Source organism: Belonocnema kinseyi, chromosome 1, assembly GCF_010883055.1.
Source record: "Belonocnema kinseyi isolate 2016_QV_RU_SX_M_011 chromosome 1, B_treatae_v1, whole genome shotgun sequence".
In the NCBI taxonomy this organism is placed as follows: Eukaryota; Metazoa; Arthropoda; class Insecta; order Hymenoptera; family Cynipidae; genus Belonocnema; species Belonocnema kinseyi.
In genome coordinates, this window is record NC_046657.1 from 150,084,920 (window position 1) to 150,101,360 (window position 16,441).

At 22.6% G+C, this 16,441-nt stretch overlaps 1 protein-coding gene across 9 annotated transcripts in view; it reads right to left on the reverse strand.

The window, feature by feature from the left end:
- LOC117168666 (protein polybromo-1) overlaps positions 1 to 16,441 on the reverse strand; it is a 149,023-nt gene that overhangs the window by 95,199 nt on the left and 37,383 nt on the right. For 8 of the 9 annotated variants that reach the window (XM_033355018.1, XM_033354862.1, XM_033354616.1 and 5 more), the window contains exons 7-10: positions 7,551 to 7,663; positions 7,370 to 7,468; positions 7,218 to 7,280; positions 65 to 217 (exon numbers count right to left, since the gene is read on the reverse strand). In XM_033355018.1, the coding sequence (XP_033210909.1) occupies positions 65 to 217; positions 7,218 to 7,280; positions 7,370 to 7,468; positions 7,551 to 7,663 (428 nt within the window). The remainder of the gene's footprint in view (positions 1 to 64; positions 218 to 7,217; positions 7,281 to 7,369; positions 7,469 to 7,550; positions 7,664 to 16,441) is intronic. The other variant, XM_033354525.1, reaches the window with a different exon arrangement.

Genomic DNA, 16,441 nt, shown 5'->3' on the forward strand with positions numbered 1-16,441 from the left:
AAAAAAAAAAAATAGTCATGGCAACTGCTTTTTACCTGAATTTTCTCAATTTGGAATTACTTACAACGTATTCAACGGCACACTTGACGAGAGCGTAAAGACGCTTCTTCAGGGGTATATTGTCCTTGTATTTGCCGCGGGTTAAAAGAACCGAGGCACGCTTTATCAGTTTCGGCTGTTGTTGGTTACACTCGGTCTCGCTTTCGGATTCCGACTCCTAAACAAAACATCAAATAAACCAACGTCAAGCTTTTCACAGTTCATGTTTTTATCGGCCCACAATTTTTCAAGAAACCAGAATCACAAATAAACAAATTCTTAATTTGTTGCGAATATAAGTCGTCTTTGAATTCTTTGAAATCTTGGTGAATTCTTTTAGAATCTGTTAATTGGTTATCTCTTAAATAACAAATCTTTGTAAAATCTTGAAACTTCTATGAAAGCTTTTTAAATTTTTGTAAAATATTTGTAATCCTGGAAATCATCTCTTGAAGAACTTCAAATATTTGTGAAATTGTTTTAAAAATTTGTAATCCTTAAAATTTGAAATCGTTGAAAACATTTTTGAAATTTTTAAGCAATCTTTGAAATTTCTTAGAATCTGTGAATTGGTTATCTCGTGAAAAACTTCAAATTTTTGTGAAATCTTGAATTTTCTGTAAAATATTTTCCCATTTTTGCAAAATATTTGCAAACCTTGAAATCTGAAATCTTTGTGAAATTTCTTGAAATTTTTAAAGAACCTTTGAAATCTTTATGAATTCTTTTAGAATCTGTGAATTGTTTATCTGTTGAAGAACTTTAAATTTTTCTGAAGTCTTTTTTAAAAATTTGTAATCCCTGAAATCTTTCAAGTTTAAAAATCTTTGGAGATTTTTCAAATCTTTGAAATCCTTGAAATCATTCGAAATATTTGCAAATCCGTTGAAATCTTTTGAAGAACTTCAAATATTTGTGAAATTGTTTTAAAAATTTGTCATCCTAGAAATATGAAATCTTTGTAAAATTTTTTGAAATTTTTAAGCAATCTTGGAAGTTTTTTAGAATCTATGAATTGGTAATATCTTGAAGAACTTCAATTTTTTTGAAGTCTTTTTAAAAATTTGTAATCCCTGAAATCTGAAATCTTTGTGAAATTTTTAAGGAATCTTTGAAATCTTTGTGAATTCTTTTAGAATCTGTGAATTGGCTATCTCTCGAAGAACTTTAAAATTTTGTGAAATCTTTTTAAAAATTTGTAATCCCTGAAATCTAAAATCTTTCCAAACTTTTAAAATCTTTTGAAATTTTTCAAATCTTTGAAATCCTTGAAATCATTGGAAATATTTGTCAATTCGTTGAAATCTTTGGAAGAACTTAAAATATTTGTGAAATTGTTTTAAAAATTTGTAATCATTGAAATATGAAATCTTTCTAAAAATTTTTAAAATTTTAAAGCAATCTTGAAGAACTTTAAATTTTTATAAAATCTGTTTTTTAAATTTGTAATCCCTGAAATCTTTCAAATCTTTTAAAAGTTTTAAAATCTTTGGAAATTTTTCAAATCTTTAAAATCCTTGAAATCATTTGAAATCTTTATGAATTCGTTGAAATCTTTTGAAGAACTTCAAATTTTTATGAAATTGTTTTGAAAATTTGTAATCCTAGAAATATGAAATCTTTGTAAATTTTTTTGAAATTTTTAAGCAATCTTTCAAGTATTTTAGAATCTGTGAATTGGTTATCTCTAGAAAAACTTCAAATTTTTGTGAAATCTTGAAATTTCTGTGAAATATTTTCCAATTTTTGCAAAATATTTGTAATCCTTGAAATCTGAAATCTTTGAGAAATTTCTTAAAATTTTTAAGGAACCTTTGAAATCTTTGTGAATTCTTTTAGAATCTGTAAATTATTTATCTCTTGAAGTACTGTAAATTTTTATGAAATCTTTTTTTAAAATTTGTAATCCCTGAAATCTCTGAAATCTTTTAAAAGTTTAAAAATCTTTGGAAATTTTTCGAATCTTTGAAATCTTTGTGAATTCGTTGAAATCTCATGAAGAACTTCAGATCTTTGTGAAATTGTTTTAAAAATTTGTAATCCTAAAAATATGAAATCTTTGTAAAAATGTTTGAAATTTTTAAGCAATCTTTGAAGTTTTTTAGAATATGTGAATGGGTTATCTCTTTAAAAACTTCAAATCTTTGTGAAATCTTGAAATTTCTCTGAAATGTTAAAAAAATTTTGTTAAATATTTGTAATCATTGAAATTTGAAATCTTTCTGAAATTTTTAAGGAATCTTTGAAATCTTTTAGAATCTGTGAATTGGTTATCTCTTGAATTACTTAAAATCTTCGTGAATTCTTTAAATTTCTGTGAAATCTTTGGAATCTTTCTAAATTTTTGTAAACTATTTGAAATAATTTAAATATTTAAAATCATTGAAATCAAAAATCCGTGAAATTTTTTGTGAAAGTTTTCCTTAGCCTTTGTTTGTGAAATTATTTGTGTTCGTTGGAAATCATTAAAATCTTTCGAAATCTTCTCTTTGTCGAAACATTTTGAATTAGTTCAACATCTTTTAAATATTTTCGGAATCTTTCGTATTCGTTTGAAATCTTTATAAAATCTTTGAAATATTTGTGAAATTTTTTGTATCTATTTGAAATTATTAAAAGATTTTTAATCTGTTAAAATCTTTGAAAACCTTGCAATCTTTATGAAATGTTCGAAAAATTTGGGATTTTTTAAAAATATTTGTAAATTTGTTTAAAAATCTTTTTTATTCATTAAAAGCACTGAATTATTTGAAATTTTAGTGAAATCTTTTGTAATGTTCTAAAATGAATTTCTGAAATCGTTTCAAATCTTCGAAATGTCTTGAAATATTTGAAATCTTGTGTACTTTTTGAAAACTTTGCGTACCCTTTTGAAATCTTAGGAATTCTTATATTCTTTTAAATTCTTTGTGAAATTTTTATAAAACCTTTTGAAATATTTATCAAATCTTTCTTAAATCATTTGCATTCGGTTTTAATTATTAGAATATTTTTTTATCTGTGTAGAATCTTTTCAAATCTTCGAAATCTAGTTTACAGTACGATTTTTAAAATCTATGAAATACCGAAAATTTTCAACCGAAATCAACGAATTTTCAAGAAATTATATCAATTTCAAACCAAATAATTGAATTTTCAACCAAAAAAAGGTAAATTTTCGGTTGAAAAAATCAATTTTTAGCGGGAGAAAAAAACGAATTTTCAACAAAATAGTTATTTAATTTTTAAAAGAAGAGTTTCACTTTTAAAACAAAAAGTTGAATTTTCCATTTACAAAAAAAGTGAATTTTCTATAAAAACACACGAATTTTCGACAAAAAACATCAATTTTCTATTTAAAAAAAAATTTCAATCACAGTGATGAACTTTAAAAAAATGTGTACCCAAAAGAGTTTAACTTTTCCAAAATCTTTTTTAAATCATTTGCATTCATTTTCAATTATTAAAATATTTTTTATCTGTGTAGAATCTTTCCAAATCTTCGAAATCTAGTTTACTGTAAGATTTTTATAATCTTTGAAATACTTGCAATCTTTATAAAATGTTTGAAATCTTTGGGAACTTTTTTTTTAAAGCTTTGAAATCTCTCAAATCTTTTAAAACATTTGTGAAATTGTTCTGAAATCTTCGTTTCTCAAAATTTTTTTCATTCGTAAAAACAGGAAAAATAAGATTCTTTCAACTAAACTAGGGAAATAAATATTTTGTTAAAAGTAAAATTAATGTGAGCAGTATATTGAATTCAATTCAAAACGCTACAAATTCCAAACATTACAGGGCAAATTATTGAATTTTTAACTAAATAAGATGAATTTTTATTTAAAATTATGAAATATGTAAGTAGATTGGTGCAATTTTGACTAAAAAAAAAATAATGTTAAGGGCATGTGACACAGCTAAATACCTGTATTACCGACGACAGTTTTTCAGTTCACTGAATGTTTTTTTGAACCTAAGAACTTTTTTTGTAAATAAAATATCGAGCTGAAACTTTGGGAAATGTATTAGAGTACAATAAAGTACGTTTAGGTACTGCATTTTGGTAGGAACTTCACTGAAAATTATTTTATCTTTTTTCTGAACCTCAACATTTTTTGAACGTTTCAACTTTTGTTATACATAAAATATCGATCTCAAACTTTGAGAAATGCAAGAGTCGAAAGAAAACTACGTTTAAGTACAAAGCTTAATAATAAAAGATGTAACAAAAAAATTTCAACAATCAATTCCAGCGGCATCAGCCGGTAACGATGTACACGAAAATACGAACCCTCTAGAGCCTCGTCTAGTGGCCGCCAGGTTTCGTACTTTCGTGTACAAGGTTACCGGCTGATGCCATTGGAATTCATTGTTGAAATATATTTTTTTTTACATCTTTTATTATTAAGCTTTGTACTTAAACGTAGTTTTCTTTCGACTCCTGCATTTCTCAAAGTTTGAGAACGATATTTTATGTATAAAAAAAGTTCGAACGTTCAAAAAATCTTGAGGTTCAGAAAAAAGATGAAATAATTTTCAGTGAAGTTCCTACCAAAATGCAGTACCTAAACGTACTTTATTGTACTCTAATACATTTCCCAAAGTTTCAGCTTGATATTTTATTTACAAATAAAGTTCTTAGGTTCAAACAAATATTCAGTGAACTGAAAAACTATCGTCGGTAATATAGGTATTTAGCTGTGTCACATGCCCTTAAAAAAAATCTCAACCAAATAGTTGAATTTTCAACCAAAAAGATTATATTGCAGTTAAAAAAATTAAGTTTCAACAGCAAAAATTATCAACAAAACAGTTCAATTTTCAGCAGAAATGAAAGATCTTCAACTGAAATAATTAAATTTTCAAACCAAAAAATGAATCGGCAACCAAAATATTAATTTTCTACAGATAAAGACGAATTTTGAACAAAAAAAAACATGAATCTTTTACCGAAAAATTCAATTTTTCACCCAAAATTTGTATAGATAAATTTTCACTAAAAAAAGTGATTTTCAACAAAGCAGATGAATTATTTACTAAAATTTTGCAATTTTCAACTAGATTAGTCAAATTTTTAGTTGAAAATTAAATTATTTGGTTTCAAATTCATTCATTTGTTTAAAACTTCCAATTTTTCTGGGTTAGAAATTATTCTTTTTAAACTGAAAATTCAAGTATTTCACTTTCGACTAATAATTAATATTTTTTAATTGCAAATTCGACTACTTCTTTGAAAATCCATGCAATTCATTACAAACCCGTCTTTTTGGTTTGAGAATTCACCTGTTTTTGGTAGAAATTAATTAATTTTTGTTTGTTAAAAATGCAACTGTATATTTAAAAATGAATCTTTTTTAATCGACGATTTAATCATTTTTTTGTTTAAATTCATCATTTTTGGTAGGATTCAACTTTTTTTTATTTAAAATTAAAACCGTTCTCAGTTGAAATATAAACTACTTTGCTAGAAATTCATTTGTCTAGATAAAGATTCATCAATTTAGATGAAAATCGATATCTTTGAATGAAAAATTAACTACGTTGCTAAAAATTCGTTTGTTTTTTGTGAAAAAAATACTTATTTAAATCGACGATTTAATCATTTTTTGTTTAAATTCATCATTTTTGGTAGGATTCAACTTTTTTTATTCAAAATTAAAACCATTTTCAGTTGAAATATAATCTACTTTGCTAGAAATTCATTTTTCTAGTTAAAGATTTATCAATTTATACGAAAATTGAACTACTTTATTAAAAAAAAAAGAATTTTCCATCTGAAAATCGAAGTATTCCATTTTTATTTAAGAAATTGCTACTTTTTATTTGAAAGTTAAATTATTTGTTTAAAAATTCATATATTTGGTTCAAAATTCGTATTTTTCTGGATTATAAAATAGTTTTTTTAAACTGAAAATTCAAGTATTCCACTTTCGATTGAAAATTAATCTTTTTTAAATGAAAATTCTACTATTTCTTTGAAAATTCATGTGATTCATTACAAATTAGTCTTTTTGGTTTGGGAATTTATATGTTTTTGGTAGAAATTAATTCATTTTTTTAATGCAACTGTATATTTAAAAATTAATCTTTTTTAATCGAAGATTCAATCATTTTTTGTTTAAATTCATCCTTTTTCGTAAAATTCAACTTTTTTTATTCAAAATTAAAACCTTTTTTGGTTGAAATATACATTAAATGGCTAGAAATTCATTTTTTGGTTGAAGATTCATCAGTTTATATGAAAATTTATTTCCTTGATTAGAAATTTAACTACTTTGTTAAAAATTAGTTTTTCCAACTTAAATACTACATTTTTTCAGAAATTGCTACTTTTTATTTGAAAGTTAAATTATTTGGTTAGAAATTCATATATTTGGTTCAAAATTCGTATTTTCTGGATTATAAACTAATTTTTTTCAAACTGAAAAATCAAGTATTCCACTTTCGATTGAAAATTAATCTTTTTTAATTGAAATATCTACAACTTCATTGAAAAATCACGCATTTCGTTAAAAATTCGTCTTTTTAATATGAGAATACATTTTTTTTTTTTTGTAGAAATTAATTATATATTTTTTGTTTTTGTGAAAAATGAAGCTTTTTTAATGGAACATTTTCGTAGAATTCAACTATTTTTATTTAAAATTAAAACCTTTTTTGGTTCAAGTATAAACAACTTTGCTATAAATTCATTGTTTTGGTTAAAGATTCATCAATTTAGATGAAAATTTATCTCTTAGATTAGAAATTTAACTACTTTATTAACAATTCGTTTCTTTTTATAAAACATTTTTTTCAACTGAAAATCAAACCACTCCATTTTTGTTTCAGAAATTGCTTAAAAATTGTTTAAAAATTAATTTCATTTAATTAATTGTTTGAAAATTAATCTTTTTTTTAGGATTCAACTACATTTTTGAAAACCTATCATTTGATTGAAAGTTGAACTACTTTAAAAAAATTCGTTTTTCTCGTTGAAAATTGAATTATTATAACTAATGAATTTTTAACATTAAATTTGATACATTTTTCAATCTAAGATGTCATTAATAAATTTATATGACTAATTGATCAACTAAAAACTTTGGTTTTTATCCCAAATTTACAATTTCAAACGCTTTTAACTTTTAATTCTTCTTCTGAATTAAAAAATGATCTAAGCAACAAAAAAAAAAAAGAGTTGAAATAAAATTTCTTACCCGATCAAATTCCAACAATTCTTGTACTTTTTCCTGCATAATCTTCTGCAATTTGACTGAGCACTACAACAAATGAGACACATCAAATAAATTAAAAGTAGTATTTAAAAAAAGTACAAATAGCAATAAAAAATGAAAAGATAAATAAATACCTTGTACAATCTTGAAGTATGAACATTATATTTCTTTGCATTTTCGAACATTATATTCATGTCTCCGGCGACTTCGCTCACTGTTCCATATCCTCCTTTCTAAAATAAGAAATTAAATTAATACATAGCATATTATAAATTTAATTATATAAAAAAAAGATTCAAAGAAATATTTAAATACCTTGATTTTAGTTCGAATTTGCAGTAACGAAATTGGATTTTTAATCATTTTATAGTAATCGGGATATAGTCTTTTTGATGGTAGCTTCCAAAAGTATTCGCTCATTCGAACACCTGCAAAAATATTCAACAAATTAATTAATTTTATTATTATATTAGATAATGAAAAACCCTAGGTAGAAGCAATCTTTTTATAAGAAATTGTATAATTTTTAAATATTGTTAAAAGATTTTTTTAATGATTTCTGTAATTTAAAAAAATAATTTGTTTAAATCGGATCTGTAAAATTGTAAAATTGTTTTTCAATTCTGATAGAAAACATTATTGAAGGACAGACGATATCAAACAGATTTATCACGAAATTTGGGCAATATATTGTTTTAAGTTCAAAATGCTTCAAATTACTAACATTTGAAGTAGAATTATTGCATTTCGAACAAGTTAGATGAATTTTTAACAAAGCAGTAAAAATTGTCAACCGAAATCAATGAGTTTTCAACTAATTATATCAATTTTAAACCAAATAATTGAATTTTCGACCAAAAAAAAATAAGTTTCCGATTGAAAAAATTAATTTTTAGCGGGGGGACAAAATTTCAACAAAATAGTTACAGTTTTAACCAACGAAATGAATTTTCAGATACAATGACGAATCTTTAACCAAAAAATTGAATTTTTAAAAGAACAGTTTCACTTTTTAAACAAAAAGTTAAATTTTCTATTGACAAAAAGTGAATTTTCTATAAAAACACACGAATTTTCGACAAAATACATCAATTTTCTATGTAAAAAAACTTTTGAATTATAGTGATGAACCTTAAAAAAAAGTGTTCCCAAAAGAGTTTAACTTTTCGACAAGTAGATAAATTTTCAACTAAAATGATTGAATATTCAACTGGATTAGTTCATACAAAAAAAGGAATTTTAAAACCAAAAAGATTAATTTTCAAAATAAATAGTTACTTTTTTAACCAAAGAAATGAATTTTCAGTTACAATGACGAATCTTTAACGAAACAATTTAATTTCTAAAAGAAGTGTTTCACTTTTAAACAAAAAGTAACATTTTCTTTAAAAAACAATGAATTTTCAACAAAATAAATTAATTTTTTAAAAACAAACAGACGTATTTTTACCAAAATACATACATTTTTAAATAGAAAAGATAAATTTTCAATTATAACCTTCAAAAGACGAATTTACACTACAAAAATTGGATTTTAAATCAAAAAACATGACTTTTCAGGAAAAAATTAATTTTACATGAAACTGATGCATTTTTACCCAACAAAAATAAAATTACAAGCCAAGAAAATTATTTTTTCTTTCCCAAAAAACAAGAATTTTCAACTAAAAAAGATCAATCTTAAAGAAAAGGAAAAGTTACATTTTCAGATAAAAAATGAATTTTAAACAAACAAAAAAAAGGCTTTTCCACTAAACGGTGAAATTTTTAACTGAAGCCTTCAATAAAAAAAATGTTTGTTAACAAATCTACAAAATAGTTCAATTTTCAACCAAAGAGATGAATTTTCAACTAAAAATATAAATCAATAAAAATATGATTTCTTAAACAAAGTGACTTAACCCAAACTTTTAACCAAAATAGTTGAGTACTCAAGCAAAGAATAATATTTTTTAACGAAAAAGTTGTATTCTCATAAAATTTTTTGTTTAATTTCTACTAAAACAGATGAATTTTTAAATCAAAACATAAAATAAAATTTTCAAAAAAAAAGTTGAATTCTCTGCCAAATGGTTTCATTTTTATCCAAAAGACATGAAATTTCTTTCAAAAAGATACACTTTTAAGTTAAATTAAATTTTAATTGAATCAAAAAAGTTAAATTAAATTAAAATAAATCAAACATTTTTTCGTAAATTGTTGAATTTTCATAAAAAAAAAGACTTTTCACGATCGAAATATGAATTTTTAAATAAGAAATAAGTTTCTACGAAAAAAAATTGAATTTTTAATCTAAAAAGGCGAATTTTTTCACCCAAAAAGGATGAATTTTATACAAAATAGTTGAATTATCTACCAAATAGTTTCATTTTTATTTAAAAAATTGAATTTCAAATTCAAAAGCACGAATTTTTTTATCAAAAAGGATGAATTTTTATCAAAATAGTGGAATTCTCTAACAAATTAATTCTACACAAAATAGTTTCATTTTTATAAAAAAAAAAAAAAACATGAAATTTCTTTTCGAAAAGATACATTTTTGTTTAAAATTTTTTCTTAAATTGTTGAATTTTCATTCAAAAAAGATACCAGTTGACTTTTCAGGATCAAAAATGAATGTTCTTAACCAAAAATAAGTTTTTACGCAAAAAATTGAATTTTAAATTCAAAAACACGCATTTTTTATCAAAATAGTGGAATTCTCTAACAAATTAATTCTACACAAAACAGTTTCATTTTTATTAAAAAAGAAACATGAAATTTCTTTTCGAAAAGATACATTTTTGTTTAACATTTTTTCTTAAATTGTTGAATTTTCATTCAAAAAAGATACCAGTTGACTTTTCCGGATCAAAAATGAATGTTCTTATCCAAAAATAAGTTTTTACGCAAGAAATTGAATTTTAAATTCAAAAACACGAATTTTTTTATCAAAAAGGATGAATTTTTATAAAAATAGAGAAATTCTCTGCCAAATTGTGGCATTTTTATCCAAAAAAGATTAGATTTCTTTTGAAACAGATAATTTTTTATTAAATTTGTTTTTAATTATTGAAGGGTCATATAAAAAAGATATCAGTTGACTTTTCACGATCGAAATATAAATTTTTAATAAAGAAATAAGTTTCTACGAAAGAAATTGAATTTTTAATCCAAACCGACGAATTTTTTCAACCAAAAGGATGAACTTTTTAGAAAATAGTTGAATAGTTTCATTTTTGTCCAAGAAACCTGAAATTTCTTTAAAAAAAAAAGATAAATTTTTTCTTAAATTGTTGAATTTTTATCAAAAAAAAAGATACCAGTTGACTTTTCAGGATCAAAATATGAATATTTTAACACAAAATAAGTTTCTGCGCTAAAAAATTGAATTTTAAATTAAAAAGCACGATTTTTTAAACCAAATAGTTGCATTTTTATCCGAGGAAGGTGAAATCTGTACTAAAACAGAGAAGTTTTGAATAAAAAAGGTCACATTTTTTTGTTAAATTTAAATTTCAGCCAGAAAAGTTTTGGTTGATTTTTCAACGCCAAAATATAAATTTTAAACTAAAAGTAAATTTTCTACGAAAGAGTTAAATTTTTAACCAAACAGTTGCATTTTTATCGAAAAAGATAAAAATACTACTGAAATAGGAGAACTTTAAATAAAAGAACAATTTTCATCCAAAAAAATTTGAAGTGTTTATTCAACACAAAAGTATAAATTTTCAACAAAAAGTAAATTTTCTAGGAATTGGTTGAATTTTCAACAAAAATCTTGCTTTTTTATCCGAGAAAGATGTAATATTTCTACTAAAAACTTTTAAATCAAAAAGAGAAATTTTCAGAAAAAATAGACTTCATCCAAGAAAGATTTCAGTTCACTTTTCACAATCAAAATATAAATTTTTTATGAAGAAGTAAGTTTCTACGAAAAAAGTTTGAGTTTTAATCACAAAAGCAAAATTTTTAACAAAGCAGTTGAATTTTTAAAAAAAATGTCCTGTTCCAATTCAGAATTTTATTCGTTTTCAAAGATTTCCAGCACTAGGAAATTTACTTTAAACTTGAAAATTGCCGCTTCCAAGTAAGAAAAAAATTGAAAATTGCCTGCACAAGTTAAAAGTTTAATTATTTTAATTTTAAATAGTTTAAAATACTTCAAATGCTTCGAAATTTTATATCAAAATCCTGAAACATCTGCATGCCGTTTTTCATTTTTTTTTTTGAAACAATTTTTTTGTTAATTCTGCCAAATTAAAGAAATTTTTTTAAAAATCTTTCACATCGTTTTTTAACAATTTTAAACATTAATATAAATCTTTTTAAATATTCTCTTAAGATTAGTTTATTAAAATAAAAAATTATTTTCAATTTTCTCAGAAACTATTCTAAATTGAAGAATCAATCAATGAATTAAAAAAATAAAATCATTTTAAGCAAGAAACATTAAAAATTGAACAGTTATTTTTCCTTATGAACTAAAAACGACTTAAATTACAAGATAAATTATTTTAAATAGTTTAAAAATCCTTAAAATGCTACATTTTTTTCAAATTTTATTTAGTTCTAAACATCCTTTAAAATTATTCGAATATTTCCTTATTTTTTTTTTGTAAAACTACCAATTTAAAGAAATTTTCTGAAAATCCTTCACATTAATTATTATTATTCTAAATAAATTCCAGTTCCTACCATAAATTAAAAAAAAAATTTTAATTCTCATAAAATTAATTTTTTTAAATAAAAATCATTTTCAATTTTTCTAAGAAATGTTTTTTATTCTTGTGAAGCCTTTCAAAATTCTTAAAAAGCCTCGAAATTTTTTGTTCGAAATCTGTAGTTATGAATAGTCGCATTTTATCGGTACACATAGACACTTTGTTTAAATTATTTGAAATAAATTCAAATTTTTAATGAACAGTCAGATGTTTCTAAATATTAAATAACTGCTCTTTTTCTTAATTGAAAAAATTTTAAACTGCATGATTTAAAAATGGAATATTTTAGATTGAAATTTGATGAAAGCCTTTAATTATAAATACATTATTTTGAAGTTATTAAAAATTAAAAATAGTTTATAAAGTTTCAATGGGGCGTTTATATTTCTTTAACCAATAAGACTTTCCAATTAAAACAGTTTAACGTTAAAATTTGGAAATTTTAACATTGTGAACTGATTCTAAAATTAATCTTTTCCTTTAAAAATTAATATTTTTAGTTAAAAATTCAACTTTGTGGTTGAGAATTCTGGAATTTTATTAAAATCTCGTCTTTTTGGTAGTGAATTAATATTTCGGTTTATAAATACATTTTTTTAACTTTAAAATTAATCTTTTTGGTTCAGAACTCCCGAATTTATTAAAAATTCGTCTTATTTGCTAGTGAATGACTCTTTTTGTTTTAAAATTCTTCTTTTCAGTTGAAAATTCAATTTTTTGTTAGGGATTCCTTGAATTTTATTTAAAATTCGACTCTTTTCGCAGTAAAATGAATCTCTTTGTTCAAAAATTTATCTTTATTAGTTGAAAATTCTTGAATTTGGTTAAAAGATCCTTTTTCCGGTATAAAATTATTCTTTATTTGAGAAAATTAATCTTTTTAATTAAAAATTTTTAAAATAGATTTTACACTTGAACTACGTTCTTAAAAATAAAAAATTCCTTTCTTTCTTAAAAATTTAACTTTTTCTTTGAGAATTTTTTTTTGAGTTGAAAATTCCAACTTTTTTGTTGATAATTCTTGAATTTGATTGACAATTGATATTCTTTTGTAGTAAATTTACCTCTTTCTATTAACAAGAAATGTCTTTCGAATCATTAACTAATGTATATTCACAGTTGATCAACTAAAAGTGTTTTTTTTTTTTTAATAAAAAATTATCGATTTTAAACGTTTCAAATTTTAATTGCTTTAGTCTTTAAAAATGCATTTTAAAATTATGTAAATTGAAATGTACACTTAAAAATTAAAAATGTAAAATGGAACATTTTTAAAGTGAAAGATTTTCAAATTACGCATTCCAAACTGAACCATATTATATTTTAAAAAGATTGAAATTAAACTAATTATTTTAAAAACAGTTAAAATCTAAGTTATTGGAAGTATTTTATTTTAATTTCAAGATGGCCGTTTTAATCAGAGGAAAAAATTCCCGGTCATTTTCCGGTTCGCAGACACGTCTCACCGTCAATGTAATTAAAAAATCAAACTCTAACGACATTTTTTTCCGTTTGAAATAATAATAAATAAGCTGCAAATTAGCACCCAAAGTGGAACTCTTAAATTTTCAACTTTTAAAGGTGAAATTTAACAGTTTTTTAAATTCTAAAATGTTGTATTCAAAATTACAATAATTTCAACGTATAAGATGGAAGCTGCGAACACTTTTTAACTAAATAATTTTAAATTAAAAGCAAGTAAACTGTCAAATTAAAATTTTTAAGCAATTTTAAACTAGAATCATACATTTTTTCAAGAAACTGAACATTTCGTAAATTAAAAGTTAAATTATTTTAATTTTAAATAGTATTATTATTTTTAATAGTTTAAACATTAAAAATTGAAAAATAATTGTTTTAACAGTTCTTAAATTATAAGTTAGATTATTTCTATTTTAAATAGTCAAAATCTTTAACATTTTATTTCAAAATAATGAGAAATCTAGAAGTGGTTTTAAATTTTTCCAAATTCAAAATAATTATTGAATTTTTTTTGAACTTTTAAATATATTTCAAAATGAACAGATTTTTTTCTATAACTTTTAGAAAATCCTGCGAATTAAAAAAAATTTAATTTGAATTTATAAATAATAATAGAACACTTTTTATTTTTTTAAATATTAGAGTAATTTTAAGAGATATTTAGAAGTTTTAAATAGATTCGAATTAAATGTAGAGCTTGAAACAATTTGAAATACTTACAGCAGAATTTAAAATAAAATGTAGATTTTTTCAGATTTTGAACAAAAAATTTAGAATTTTTTCAATAATTGTGAAAGACTTCAAAAGGATAAAAAAATTTCTTAAAATTCTTAGGAAAATTGAAAATGATTTTCACTTTGAAAAATTATTGTAACAGAAAGTTTAAGAAGATTTTAAGAGATTAAAAAAATTATCAAAGAAGAACATGGAAGATTTTTAGAATTTTTTTATTTAATTGTAGGATTTTCAAAAATTGTAGGAAAATTTCGATTAATTTTAAAACATATTTAGAAGTTCTGAAAAAAATGTTAACACACTTCGTTTAAACTACTTGAAATAATATCAAGTTTTTAATTAATTTGAATCTTTTCGCGTGAAAAATGGATTATTCATATTTCCACTGAGAACTAATTTTCAATTTAAAAAAATTAAAAGTATTTTTTTTTTACAAAACCATTCAATTTCTTACCACATAGTTAAATCCGTTACCAAATTGTTCAATTTTCAAGCAAACAAGATGAATAGTCTGTATTTTTAAACCATAAAAGTTCAATTTTTTGCAAAAAAAATTAGGCAGACTTGATTAGATTTGATTAGATTTGACCAAAAAACTATATATTTTCAACAAAGAAAAAAGCATTTTTTAATCAAAATTTTCAATTTTTAACCAAAAATGGAGTAGATAAATTTTCCTTGCGAATAAATTTTTAATAAAAACAAAAACAATTTTTTTTTACAAAACAGTTTAATTCTATACAAATTTGTTAAATTTTCAAGCCAAAAAGCCTAATTCTCTATAAAACAATTTAATTTTAAAAAGCGAGAAAATGAAATAACAACAAAAAAAGTTCATTCACAATTAATCAGTTGACTTTTTTAACAAAATATTTGAATTTGCAGTTTAAAAAACCTTTTTAACGGCAAAAAGAATTTTTTTTTAACCAAAAAAAACGAACTTTCAACTAAAATTATGAATCTACAACGAAAAAAAAAAAATTAAATTAAAAAAAATTCGTTCAACTTTCAACCAAGGAGTGGAATTTTTAATGAATTAATATTTTTGGTTCAAAATTCTACTTTTTGGTTAAAAATTCGACTATTTAGTTAAAAATTTAACTATTTTATTGGAAATTAAAGTCTTTTGTTCAAAAGTAATCGTTTTTGATCAAAAAATTATATTGTTTGGTAGAAATCTAATTATTTAATTGAAAATTCATATTTTTTGGTTGAACATTAATCTTTTTTGGTTGAAAATTAATTCTTTTTATTTGCAAAGTCTATTATTGTATTTTTGTTTAAGAAATAATCTCTTTTAATTAAAAAACATACTTTTTGTGAAAATTCGACAATTTTTTTGAAAAAGTCGTCATTTTTGTCGAAAATTTATCTTTTGGTAGAAAATTCTGTTTTTTTGTTGTTGAAAATTCACCTTTTATATTTGAGCGTTAATCGTTTTTATTGAAAAGTTTACTATTATATTTTTGGCGTTTAGTTTAAAATTGTAAAAATTGGTTGAAAGTTTATTTATTTTATTGAAAATTGAACTAGGTTCTTAAAAAGTCACCTCTTTTGTTCAAAATTAACCTCTTGGTTCAATCTAGTTTGATTGAAAGTTAGTTCTTTTTCTCAAAAACAAAACAAAAACCAAAAAAGTATTATATTTCTTTTTCAGAATCAATCTGAATTCAACTATTTTGTTAAAAAGTCGTATTTTTTTTTGAAAATCCATCCTTTTTGGATTGAAAATTCTCTTTCAATTAAAAAATCGTCTTTTTGGTTGGAAAATTCATCTCTTTGGATCAAAATTGATCCTTTTTGATTGAAAGATAATTATTTTTATTTGAAAAAATTATATTCTTATTTTAGAATTAATCTAAATTCAACTATTTTATAAAAAAGTAATCTTTTTTTAAATCAAAATTTCAACTGATTTATTGAACACTTGTATTTTTGGATAGAAAATCAATCCTATTGGTGCAAAAACCCTCATTTGTTAGAAAAGTCATATTTTTAGTTGAAAATTCGTCTTCCTTGCTTCAAAATTAAACTGTCTTGTAAAATATTCATCTTTTCAAATTAAAAATTTAAGATTATGTTTGAAAATGCAACTCTTCCTGGTTGAAGTTTAATCTTTGTTGTTTGATAATTCGATCATTTGGTTCAAGATTCGTCGATTAAGAAAGTGTAATAAAAACTGCATTAAGATGGCTTGGGCGTTTGGTGCCGTACAATGTGGGGGGCACTGTGGGGGCTATCTATCATGCGATCAGTCTTTATTTGAATTTTATTGATATACGCATA